General features: G+C 37.2%; 1 protein-coding gene across 3 annotated transcripts in view; it reads right to left on the bottom strand.

Moving 5' to 3' along the window:
• Positions 1–13,537, bottom strand: part of PIK3C3 (phosphatidylinositol 3-kinase catalytic subunit type 3) — an 89,139-nt gene that overhangs the window by 39,128 nt on the left and 36,474 nt on the right. For 2 of the 3 annotated variants that reach the window (XM_040984955.1, XM_040984957.1), the window contains 4 exons: positions 11,193–11,378; positions 6,449–6,603; positions 4,252–4,342; positions 2,798–2,865 (listed from right to left, as the gene is read on the bottom strand). In XM_040984955.1, coding sequence (XP_040840889.1) covers positions 2,798–2,865; positions 4,252–4,342; positions 6,449–6,603; positions 11,193–11,378 — 500 coding nt within the window. The remainder of the gene's footprint in view (positions 1–2,797; positions 2,866–4,251; positions 4,343–6,448; positions 6,604–11,192; positions 11,379–13,537) is intronic. The other variant, XM_040984956.1, reaches the window with a different exon arrangement.

Below are 13,537 nucleotides of genomic sequence, written 5' to 3'. Positions count from 1 at the left end.
ACCTCTCTTAAAATCACTCCAGTCAAAGTTCTACTACTAGGGAAAAGTCCAATCTAAAATAAAAATGGCAGGGCTATTGCCTAAAAGGAAACACAAGGGCAGATCAAGACTAGAAGATCTAGATTTCAATCACTACTGAGTTCTCTGTTCACACCAATAAACTAGATTCTACAGAGCTCTCTGAGGTATTACACTAAAGGCTGTCACCTTAGAGTAGAAATGCAGACAAAATTGTCTAGGCACTCATCGTAAACTGACATCAGTGGGTTTCTGTTCCCCAGCAATTTTATTTTGTGGAGTAAATAACCTTTATTACCTTGAGAGGTCTTAAAAGTTATAGAACACATGTCAAAGCATCCAAAGTTTACTTTCAATTTCAACACTCTGGAATGGCTATAAAAATAAAAAACTGGAACGATTTATAGATTCTGATGCCCAACATTTCACAGATTGGAGACTATAACTCCCTTCTGTGGCCTAAAAGGTTGACACTATTCATTTTAAAAAGATTGTCTGCACAACTATAGGCCCCTAAGGATTCAGCTGCAGCAAAAACCCTGTTTAAATCACTGGAAATGGAACAAATGAAAAAGGAAATTCAAAATGTTCGAACTGAAATAGCACAATCAATTAAAGATATTTTAACACATTTATTATAGTAATCTCAGACCGAGAAGCACTGATATTCTTAATTTTTTGTATAATCTATTCATGTTGAAAATGATCATTTCAAGCCAACTATTTAAAACTATTTCCTATCATGTTATTATATATTAACAAAAGCAATGTCTCCCAAAGTAAGAGGCCATATCAACAGCCTCTTTCCCCACGAGTGTTTCTAAATGCATTAATGCACAGCCTGTAAATGTGGGAAAAGCAATTACTCCTTAGAGGATGAATAGACATAGCACATGTGATTACTTCAATGAATCACAGATACAGAGGGAAAACACACATCAAATCTAAACTTTATGAAATGCTTGCAATACTGGGATCTGGGGCTGCATTTTGTATTTTATGTTTAGAGAAAACAAGCATACTTTCTGAACAGAAACGGTCACCTTTCTGGAAACTGTTCATCAAATAGGTTTTCTCCTGTTCAGCTGTTGTCAGAATTACTTGAAAACTCTTGAAATGAGAGCCAAGATTCTATCAAAACAATTTACCAACTTTACAATGAAATCTGGTCTATATCAAATTCAGAGAAGGCATAATTTCAAAACATGACATCACCCGTGTATAAACATACTTTTCTTTCTCCGTTGGCTAGTCAAGACCCTAAATTCAGGGCCAGGGAAATTTTTTTCATGAATATTGCAAGGAAACAAAGTCTAAATTAATTTTCAATAAATTACAGTTACTCAAAAGCTTCAGAACACGGTTCACACACTTCTTTCTGTTTTCTTTTACTCACTTGGACATTCATCAGGAAATTTTTCCCAGATATCAGTGTACAGATATACATTTAAAAATTAAATAAGTCAGTGATTAATCAAAATATGTGGGTGTACTTTTAAGAACACTGTGAAATTTACTGTGAAATAAATTCACCTTTAGGAATATTAAATTGCTGACACACAGGCAGGAAGTTTTTGCTCTTTCCGATATCAGCACTAACAAGGTCAGGGCAGAAAGGGAGGAGTTGATGCAGTTTCCACTGTAGGATTTATATGGCTGATTTGGTTACCACTGCGCCTAGTGGCTTTCACTAGGCCAAAATAGGACCATAAAGTCCTAAAGTAACCAAATACAATTTACATAAGTAATGAGCAACTTGTTATAAGAGTGTCCTGATTCAGTTACCCACTTCTTGTTCAGTAGTAACCAAATTAACAGTCTTGAGAAAGTGGGGAAATGAATTTACAATTTGTTTCACCCACAGAACAGTTTCTCAAATCAATAGACTTTTGCTTAATTTCTTCAGGAAAATGTCACATTACTATTCAAAAATACTGAATACTCAATTTGGTTCTCTTAATATGTAACTACACATATAGCTCAAAGATCATTTCTACAGTTGAAAAATCAAGAAATGTATGCTAGAATAGTTAGTTTTAAGTTTTGTTCCAAGAGTGAAGAGGGTTTCAGTTCTGGGATGGTCTACCCAGCTGCCTGTGCCCGGTCTGACGTCATCTTGTCCAGGTGCTCTCTTTTACTGAATCAAGATATTTCTCACTGGGCCTCATGCTAACTGTGGACAGATAAAGAGAATCATGCTTCACGTTAACTGCTTCTCAAGAAGTCAACTTCCCAGTGCTCTGGCTTCTCTTTCAATTCTCTGAACACTGTTCCCACTTATATTCGCCCCATTTAACTTCACAGGGATAAACAAGAAAAGGCCAGTGCAAGTACTCTACAAAGGCAAACTGGTGGTAAATGATTTAATTCTGACAAGCCTCTACTAAGTTCACTTACAGTGTGACTGCCTCATCTTTATAATGGGATAAGAACTGAACTCCAACTTTGTCTTTGCATGTTTCCATTCTTGGTAAATAATGTGAAGATCCATTTTCCCATAGCACTCTGCAGCACCATATACTGCTTAAATAGCATGAAAGCAAACAGACACAAAACTGAAAAACTTCATTACCTTGCTCAATTGTACATGACCTCCTGGAAAGTTAGTAAAGGAACAGTGGTGCTAGCAAGCATTCCAAGAATAGAGCTGCATACATACACTGCACAAGGGCTTTTGATAATTGTTTACATTGTATTTTAAATTGATCTTCACTTGGAAGAAAGTCCTTTAGAGCAGCTACAAAAAAAAAAAAAAGGGCAGAAGACTATTTTTACATACCAGTATAAGTAATTAGCTAGTGTTGAGTTCTTGCAGGCCCTTGAAATCAAGAAGGTGCACAGGTCCTGCTGAAATAATGAGAGAAATGCATATTTACACAAATGTGTACATTTTGCTGTCTGCTACTAACAGAGGGAGAAGTGAGAGAATACATTTTCTTATCAGTTTTCATCTGCATATCTTATATGCAACAATGCAAAATTTTAAAACATCTACTTATTCCCCCTTCCAGTGACCTAAAATTTATTTTAAGCCAAATATTATCTAAAAGGTTAGAGCAACTTTCCACCCAGCTCCCTGCTCGTGGCCTGGGAAAGCAGTAGAGGACGGCCTAAAGCCTGGGGACCCTGTGCCCACATGGGAGACCCAGAAGAAGCTGGTGGCTCCTAGGTTCAGACTGGCTCAGCACCAACCCTCGGGGCCATTTGGGGAGTGAAACAGCAGATGGAAGATCTTTGTCTCTTCTTTATTCTATAAATCTGTCTTGCCAATAAAGATAAATACATTTTTTATAAAGGAGTACAAAGAAAACTCCCAACAAAAAATTTTAAAAAGGGTAAGAGCTGATTCTATTTTATGAAAACAGGTCTAGGTGATCTGAAAAGTACAGACCGGACATCAATAAGCTGCTGCTATTACAGGAATCTAAAACTGAACAGTGAAAAGTAGAGATGGAAAGAAGACAAACTTACAAAACATTCTTCAAGTACAGTTAACATTGGCTAACTTTCCAAATGGCCCCAACAGCCAGAGTTGAGCTGATCTGCAGCCAGGAGCCAGGAGCCCCCTCCAGATCTCCGACATGAGTATAGAGGCTTTGTGCTGTCCTCTACTGCTTTCCCCAGGGCACAAGCAGGGAGTGGGATGGGAAATGGAGCCACGAGGAAACAAACTGTTGAAAATATAGGATAGCAGCACTTGTCAGGTGAGGATTTAGCCATCTGAGCCACTGCGCTGGGCCCTCAGATCTTTCCTACTGTATTGCGAAGTATGTGATCTTTAGTCTTCAAAAAAAATGATTAATCGTTAATTCCTAAAATTTTAACAAAAGCAATATATAAATAAATATTTAAATTCAACTGAACTTTAAAACATCAAATTGTTTTCAACATCAGGGGTTTAAGAGATCCTTCTTAATTTAGAAGGCTTAAGGACAAATTCAATTACATTTTCTAAATAGATCACTTTCTTCAATACACTTCTTAATGCACTTTTCAGAGCTATACCAACCTACAAGGCCTAATTGTCCTCCAAAGTGAGACGACTTTTCTGTGTAAGGTTAAAAACAGCTGCATTATGTCTAGTATCAAAGCCATACATTTCTAGAATAATATAATCACAAACATGGACAATCGCAGTATTGTTCATGTGCACATCATTAGGAAGTTACTTAATGTACTTGCAATAACTATGTCAGCCCCTCTCTCTAGGACCCTGAGAAGCACTGCACTTACCTCCAGATTTTCACCATCTGAAACTTCTTTTGTTTTAGATGCGGCAGGAGGGGAAGACACAGAAGGAAGAGGGCTGCTTATAATTTGGGAGCTGGAAATGTAAAAGGAGATGCCATTAACAAACTCTTCTGTCCATAAGAGAAGACAACTTTTTTTTTTTTTCTTTTAGGTTCGGTAGTTTCAATTGTGTCTGGCCAATGCTGTAATTTCTCATGGTGTTAGGTCATGTAATGCTCTGGGAAAAACATACACATTGTAACAGATACAACACCTGCATGGGTAACAGCTTCTTGGAGATTTATGTGTGAGTCAAAGTATTACTGCAGGTTTTGGTAAGCAATATTATACACACACACACACACACACACACACACACACACACTTTTAACACTAAACTAGCATTTTCAAAACATGGTCACAAGATAATGTCACCTCCTTTTAATCTTTTTAACAATCATCCAGGAAGTGGAATATAGCCTAGTGCATAAGAAAGCCATAGCCCAAACCAATTGCCTGAGTTCAAGTCCAACCATGGCTTCAAACACCAACTTCCCAACACACACCTTTGGAGGCAGCTGGTCTCCCACATGGGAGACCTGGATTAAAGTCCTGGCTATTGGCTTCACCCAAAGACCAGCCTAGACAAAGCTTTGCTCCCTAAGTTATCTGGGGAATGAACCAGTAAATGGGAACCCTTTCTCTGACTATTTCCCAAATAGATACTTTAAAAAAAATCAACATGAGAAATAAAATCATCAAGAACAAGTGATTATCAAATCATGACTTGGGAAACTTAATCATTGGCTTACAGCTATTACCACTACATAAAACATCAGTATTTTTACTAATAAAACATTCTACCTGGCTTGTGTAAAAAGAAGGTAGTTACACATGAATTGAAATTAAAAGCCTCCATGAGATAACCACTCTTAAAAACTGAGAACTATAAAGTATCCAAAGAGAAAAACTGGTTTTATTTTTCAATTCTCTCCAAACAAAATGCAGAAAATAGCATTTGCATAATTATAAGGAAAAACTCAGAAACCCAATCTTGAGCTCACACACTAAATGACTGAACTGATATAGGAAATCTTTATCAGACTTAATGGCGTCACAAACAACTTTAAGATCTTCAGAAATCCATTCTCAACCAGTCTCATATTCTTCATTTGCAACCTCCCATTTGTTTCAACATTACAACTTTATAAAATGTCAAATGGCAATAAGAAAGAAAATGGACTCTGGAGTCTAACGTGCAAAATCTAGGACTTGGGGCAATGTACATAACTTTTCATACAGTCCTACATCTAACAGGTAATTAGGGATAGCACAGTACCATGTGGACTACACGGCACAGTGTTGACATTTTGAAATTGCTGTTCATCATTGATGTTCAATTTAAATGATGCACTATATTTTCAAAGAAAAATTGCTAAAGAGGTAAGACAGCTAACACAAAATCAAGTGTTAAACCATTTTATCCCAGTAATTCAGTCTCTCCTTTGTTTTCTTATAATTTTAGCGTGCATATACTGAGTATTATGTGCTTACAAATATATTTACAAATGTATTATCTTTGCGGGTGCTAGTGTGTCACTGCTCCTGGAGAGAAGTATTCAGCACAGTAAGGAAGGGGGCATCTGTAATGATGGGACCATCTTGGCCATTCAGCCCAGGTCCCCACCGCCACAGCTACCACTGAAGCCCCCACACCCCCTAGGGAGCTGAGCATAACAGCCATAAGCCTAGGTGGAAGGGCTGAGACGGCACCAGGGTGGCCATATGGACATCCAGTGCCATGTGTGTTCCAGGACACCAGGACCCTGGGGAACCCGGGACCATCTATCCTGGACGTAGATTCGCAGAGTGGCAGGCAGCCCACAGTGGTGAAGAAGCAGATCACTAAGATGAGAAACTTGGGTCACACAGAAAATAGGACACAGAGACAAATTTGTACAAGTTTTGTGGCAGAGATGATCTCAACTCCAGGATTTTGACTCACTAGCATGCAAAACCACACACTCCAGTACAGCAGTTCATTCTCTCTAATTGCTCTTCCCACATGCATGGGTAAAATTTCAAAACTAGTAGTTTTACATTTTGGTATATCTAAGGAAGACACAATGGATAATGCATCAAATTAAAAATATATTCTCCATGCAGGAATTTATATTTCTTCTTGAAAATATATCCATACCTATCTACTTCTGTGGAATTTATTACAGAATTAGACACACTCTCTGATATTGAGCCTTGGCTATCCTTCTTTGTAGGTTCCAATCCATTCTTTATGTCATCAAAATTTTCATATTTGAGAGCCTGAACCAACTGTAACAGGTACATCAATAAATCCTGAAAAACAAACAAAAATAAGACAACATTTAAAAAGCAAAGGATGTATCACCATAGGAATAATTTGCTCCTAAATATAAAACTAATATTTTAACTTAATTTGCTACCTTTAAGCTTTGTTAGCTTTGGCATATTACTAAACTACGTAACTTTATTGTGCTCAAGGCTTCCTCAGCTGTTAAATGGATATCACAATATAAATATTAGTGTCATAAACATTAGTTTACAGAGAATTTTTGCTTTATAAACTTATATAGTTAGGATTCTGAAACACCTTATGTTCTTTTTCCTGACAGCTCAAGTTTTAAAGAAATTGTGTTGAGCCTAGTATCATGGTAGAGCAGCTTAAGCCACTGCCTGCCATTCCACCATCCCATATGGATGAGTTCAAGTCCCAGCTGCTTCGCTTCCAAACCAAATTCCCTCTGAGCCCACAAACCAGGCTGAATCTTCTGTAAACATTAAATAGCCCACTCTTTTTAGTGCTGCGAGCACCTGTATTAACTTTCTTATTCATTTTTTAATATTTCCACTATTTTGTGAAATATACACACAACCCTTATACCAATTACTCATTATCCCTTACTAAATATAAGAATCTTTCAAAAAGGTTCATGGAAAATGGAATTACAGGGAAGTTTGTTGTGGTGAAAAAAAATTTTTAAAGTTATAGCTTTTCATACCACACATTTTCTGTTTTTGAAAAACCCCTCCATGTAAGGATTTCTTTTTTTTTTTTTTTTGCAATTTATACCTTCTAACAGAGTAGCAAAAATATAAATCATTAGGCAATGCTAACAAACAAATATGCATTTCATCATTAATCAAATATGTATCAATATAAGCGAGCAGGAAATCAAGCAGCTTTATAGCAAAACAGGTGTACACAGTGGTCTGTGTCTTTTTTTTTTTTAAAGAAACTTTGGCAGAAGTAATAAGCAACCGACTTTATATTATATTTAGCATTGATGGTGCAGTATAGATACAATGATGAGTTTTGTCTAGCAATTACATAGGAAAATATTGTTAATATCTAATGACAAGTAGTCTCCCTTGGAGGTACCATAATTCAACACCTTTACTGACATTTCTCAGCCATGCTGCTAAACACATCACTTGTGCTTTCCTAATTATGGAAAATATTTAATCACATGAAATAAAAAATACAGTAATGTTACTTTAAAAGTTCCATAGGAAGGCAAAATTCAGGGAGAAAAAAATTCCTGTCACTTATCACTATCTGATTTGTAGGTCATTGGGCATTTTATATTTAAACTTTACTTTCCTTTACTTGCATGAAAATGAATTAACTCATCAGTAAGTAGAAAGTCAGTATTCTCATTATATATTCACATCTTGAAAAACATAAAATGACTCCAAGTATGAAAGACATAAGCATCTGAATAAGGAAAATCCAAAAAAGAAAAAGAATCATGTTTGAATCTCAGGCAACTCAGGAAAAGTTTCCCCAGAGCTATGGAAATGTATCATGACAGTGTTCTTTTTTTTTTCTGAAGAACCAGTTAATCCTAATGCTTCAGAAAGCAAGTGCAAAGGGCTGTGTCCAAAATCAGTCGCTTTCTACTTCTCACTGAATTAAGAGCAAGTGTTTTTGTACATGTTTTCAGTTAAAGAGATGGATTTTGATTTCACTTCCATAATACAGCCTTACACCCGTTACTGTGAAATGCTTTGTATTCTTTCTATACTTTGCCATCGGCTAGCTTTTATTCAAGTTGCTTTCTCAGCTTGCAATATCAACTTCTATCATGAAAAGTCCACATTTCTACAAATCTAGCTTGAATGCCACTGCCTTATTAAAATCTAATGTGGAATATCAAAGCAATATAATATAAAGAAATATACCTTTAAAAATTGATAAATATTGGTAAATCATCAAGTTAAAACAAGCGTTAAGAGCAAGATGAATCTATAAATGTATAGTTGGTATATCATGAAGAAATCTACCTGCACACTTACAATTCACTCAAGTGAATTACACTTGAGAGGCCACATAAGAACACGGGCCAAACGTGTGCAGTAAATAATAAACACAACCTACCCTTTTGAAAGATATCTTTATTTGAAAGCCAAAATTACAGAGAGAGGGGGCAGTCACAGAGGAAGAGGGAGACAGAGAAAGGAGATCTTCCACCTGCTCTTTTACTCCACAGCCAGCCACGATACGCCTATTCGGGTGAGGCTGAGCCAGGAACAGTCAGTACCTGAACCAGCACTCAAACTGAACAAGGTATCTCAGGCAATAGCTTAACGTGATTTGCTACAATGCAGGACCCAGGCCATTCACGACGTAAAGACACACATACAGAGAAACTTAGAAAACAAAAATAACATCAGGCAGTATGCTCCCACATGCTACCCCAAAATTTAGCATCTAAAAATTCACACATTTGGAGTTGAAGGAGTTTGGAAAACAGCAAGTTCAGGAAAGACTGTCTAACCTTCCTCTGAAAGAGGTCATTAATCCCTTGGTTGAGAGGTACCCTAATCATATTAAAATAACAACAATAATAATAATAAAAGGTGGCACCAGGACAAACCTAAAAGTCTGTTCCTTCCAGCTTATTACTCAGCTCATAAGGTTTTGTCCCACATAAAATTTTCCACTGTTTTCTACTCTTAGGCAAATCTAGCATTAAAATGCTCATATTCAATCATTTTTTAAAAATTTGTTTGACATTGGCAAAAACATACTTTAATTTACATTATGCTCAAAGACTTAAGGCTACACAAATGGAATTCAACAGGGGTAGGTGTTGAGGCATAGGACTACGAGCTTCCACCTGCAATGCCAGCATTCCATACAGGCACAAGTTCCAACTCAGCTCCTTGCTAGTATGTCTGGGAAAACAGCGGAAGTTGGCCCAAGTGTTTGGGACTCTAATAGCCAAGTGAGAGACCCTGGCTCTGGGATTCAGTCTGTTTAAGCCCTCACTGTTGCCGTCACTTGGTGAGCGAAGCCTCAGATGTAAGATCTTTCTGTAACTCTGCCCTTGAAAGAAATAAACAAATCACTTTTTAAAAATCCAGTCAAGAAAAGCAAAAAGACTCAACAATTTCTTCTGGTCTTCATTATCTTTTGAAGAAGCCATGTCAGGTAAAGCTTACATTAATTTCAATGCTTTTCTCTTACTCATCTGTCTTTTTGCAGTACCAGGTTTTTTGTTTGTTTGTTTGTTTGTTTGTTAAAATTATGCTTAGTGGAAAGGCAGATTTACAGAGAGAACGAAAGACAAAGATCTCCATCCTTGAGTTTATTCCCCAAGTGGCCACGATGGCTGGAGACGAGATGATCCAAAGCCAGGAGTTAAGAGCTTCTTGCAGGTCTCCCACATGGGTGCAGGGTCCCAAGGCTTTGGGGCTGTTCTCAACTGCTTTCCCAAGCTAAAAGCAGGGGGAGCTGGAAGGGAAGTGGAGCACCCAGGATATGAACTGGCACCCATATGGGATTCCAGCACATGCAAGACCTCGCCAGGGACATTTGCATTGTTTTAAAATAGTCTTTGTAATAAACAGCTGATAGTACCAGATTGCTATGATCATTTTGGAGAACTATCCAATCTAAAGACTGTGTTCCATGAAAACCCCTGGTTTACAGGCAGTATATCAAAAGTCATGGGATATTTCCAGATCTGGTGGAGGACAGGCGATGAGTAGGATAAAGTATAGCACATTATGTATCAAACAAGACTGACTGACTTGACAGGTAATGTACATATTGAGGGTTCATAATACTATTTTGTTGAATAAATTTTTCTGTAAAGAAACAAATGTAATAGCTTTAAAAGTACTTTATTTCATGAGATCATTTAAAATGATGATACTGTTTCTGATCTTTTAACTTTAAAATAGTTCTTGATAATGTTTTTTGGCTCAGCTTCTATCTTAAGAAGAGATACTGCACATTTCATGAGCCATACTAGCTAACATATTGAGAATACATTCACTCTAATAAAAATTAAATGCAAAAATTGCTTGGTTAGACTGCCTCATTAGGAACTACTAAGATTCAAAATCAATCAGCTTTGATTCCACTGAGCGTCCCTCCTTCCCTGACAGCCTCACAACGATATAATTATCCAGCATGAAGCTTCAAAACCAACAACAGAATCTACATGTACACATGACTGTCAGCAGCCTCAAGTTGAAAGGAGCCTGACGGAGACTGAGGTGACCCTGCATCTCTCTGCTTGAGCCCCACGGGCCTTCCAAGCTACAGTTAAATGTGGTTTGTTGTATACTGACTGATAGAGAGGATCTGAATTATTCCCCAACTGGTGCTGCATTCAACCATTTTTCATTAGAATTCCTTTTTCCAGACAGAGCAATACAAGCTCTGCTGCCAAGTAAGTGTCTTGGGAGTGATTGTCCTATCACGTAACAGATCAAGAAGTAAATTTTCATTTCACAGAGAAGTCCTTGGGGGAAAATTTTAATTTTACTTCAGGAAACACACATACTATATGCTGTTGCCTTCTAAACAGCCTCCTCTCACCCTCTCTCTGTCTTTAATTAGGCCTTAGTTTAGAATGAACATGGTCGAACAGGAGTAAGAAGCAATGCTTTACCTCGTCATCAGCCTGCCGTAATCGGGCCACTGCATACCGCCTCACCGTGGGATTGGTGTAATGAGAGGATAACAGCTCCAAGGAATCCTCCACATCCATTGGCTTCCACTTCCCCAGAAGTTCCAAAGCCTGTTTGGCCTCCTGAGGCAGATCCCAATTGACGCATTTCAAAAATTTTGTCAATGCCTAAATTCAACAACAACAAAAATTTAAGTTACCAATAACCTAGTACCTGGGGAAGGAAAGGTCAAAGGTGAAGAGGCAGAGGGTTGCACTTGATCCTGGGAGTCAAGGACAAACTCCTATGTAAATACTAAATGAGGTTATATATGTTCTAGAAAAGCCACTACATTTTTAAGTCAAATTAACTGTAAAGCATTTTACAGATTGTTAATTTTATTTCAATATTTTTCCATTTTCCTTGGGCTATTTTAAAACAGTAAAGGCCTTAGACAAGGTTGAGGGGTATCTCATGAACTTGAAAGGTGCACTGAACACAAACTTCATTTCACCACATCAACAGTGAGTCATAAAATCCTATAATCACTGGGAGACTCAGAAGTCAAGTAATAGCAGACATCCCTAAAATACTAGCTTCATCTTGTTACTCCCCAAGGTGAGGATCACCGACTTTCCCAGATATTAACACATGAGAATTCAAATTGGACTAGGTGTGTATCTCTGAAGAAAAACCAAAAAATAAAAGCTCAAAAAAAAAAAAAAAAGGTTAAACATAAAATGAACACCAATTACTCTATGATCGAACTGCCTAGCACATCTTTCTGGAATCTTGTTTTAGACAGACAGCACATTGACTGCAAGTTAAGCAGGTTACCTGGATATTTAAAAATCATAACTGCATAAATTACAAAGTCTGTTTCTTCAAAAGGTACATACAGTCCACTCTGTCACCAGGTCTTCTTACAGACAACACTTCTCTGGCAAAACCTAAAATGCTTTCTTTTTCCTATCACGTTCTAAATTCGTGAATTATATATAAAACAAAGATAATTTCAAAAATGTTTATTCTTGCTGTGCCAAATTAAAATTTCATTAATGCACAAATCAAATTCTCAAAAAGTCCACTCAGAAAAAAAAAAGCATAATTTTTGGTTAGTAAGATTAATAAATGAAACTTCACGTCCACCACTTAGTCCAACCCTAGAGGATACTCTGTCCTATGTAAGCCAGAGAGCCTCAGCGAGGTTCAGTGGCTTAGGTATCACTTTCGTCCAACCCAGCCTGCTGCTTCTCTCACGAGATGCTGCTTTCCTACTAGGTCCATTCCTCTTAAAGCCATTACTCCGTCCACACTGAAAACACAAATCCATTTCCAAACCCTGTCAAACTGTTTCCCAGCGATAGTTCCACTCAGCTTCATTCTCATTATTTCACACAGGTTTCTAACAAAAGGCCTCAATTCCAGGTTCTTCCTAATTATTTCCCACATACTCCCAGAAGCTCAAGTTCAAAGTGATTATTAGCCTAAATCCCCTGTTGTAAGCAGAAATTTACCTTACAACATCCTTGCCAAGAGACTAAGATTTTTATTAAGTAATTTTCAGCAACTCAATTCAAAAGTAGCTATTATATCTACAAACAGCTAAAACATCTCTCTTTTATTCAACTATTCTGAATCAAGCAATATAAAGTCTTCATATAAGTTCTTCCCATTGTTCAATTTCATTGTTCAAATTGTTCTCATTTTCTCCACAGAGAAAATGAGAATAAATTTAACCCCTTATAGTTCATAAAGTCTTTTCAGCATCGAAAGATGACTGCCAAAATAACTTTAGTGTAGTCAGAAAAACCACAAAAAAAATGTTGCCTTCTTTGTCAAATAATGATACCTTCCACCACAATCTGAACTCTTCACTAAACTGTTATTACCTTTTTATGGTTCAATCAAGTAACCTAAGGGTCTGGATTCTGTCTATAAGCTTTCCTTGTGCTCAAGAAAACCATGTTATAAAGATCAGCTTCTCTGAAAACTTAACTTATCCACAATGTTTATGATTTTCCCTTTAAAGTTGGCTCCATTTTACTTCTTATTGAGATGATGCTCTTCTAACTGGCAAACGCTCGGTGGAAGCTCGTATCACTGTTACTTCATCCCTCCAGGACCACTGCTTTCTCCTGCAAACAACTTAGTATAATGATCCTTGTCTCCCCACACACAGAACACCGACTGCTCTACTTACTCTGCGTATTTATTTTTCACTTCGAAAATGTACTTCTATGCTGAATATGGAAACAAAGCAATGCTTCTTAAATAACCACAGTGAAAGCTTTTCTATTTCACAGAACATCAGCAGTCTTAATAGAAATGTGAGGATATGTACTTA

This window comes from Ochotona curzoniae, unplaced genomic scaffold (assembly GCF_017591425.1).
Source record: "Ochotona curzoniae isolate NIBS_2020 unplaced genomic scaffold, NIBS_Ocur_1.0 contig_43, whole genome shotgun sequence".
NCBI lineage: Eukaryota > Metazoa > Chordata > Mammalia > Lagomorpha > Ochotonidae > Ochotona > Ochotona curzoniae.
This window is presented reverse-complemented; position numbering and strand designations above follow the sequence as displayed.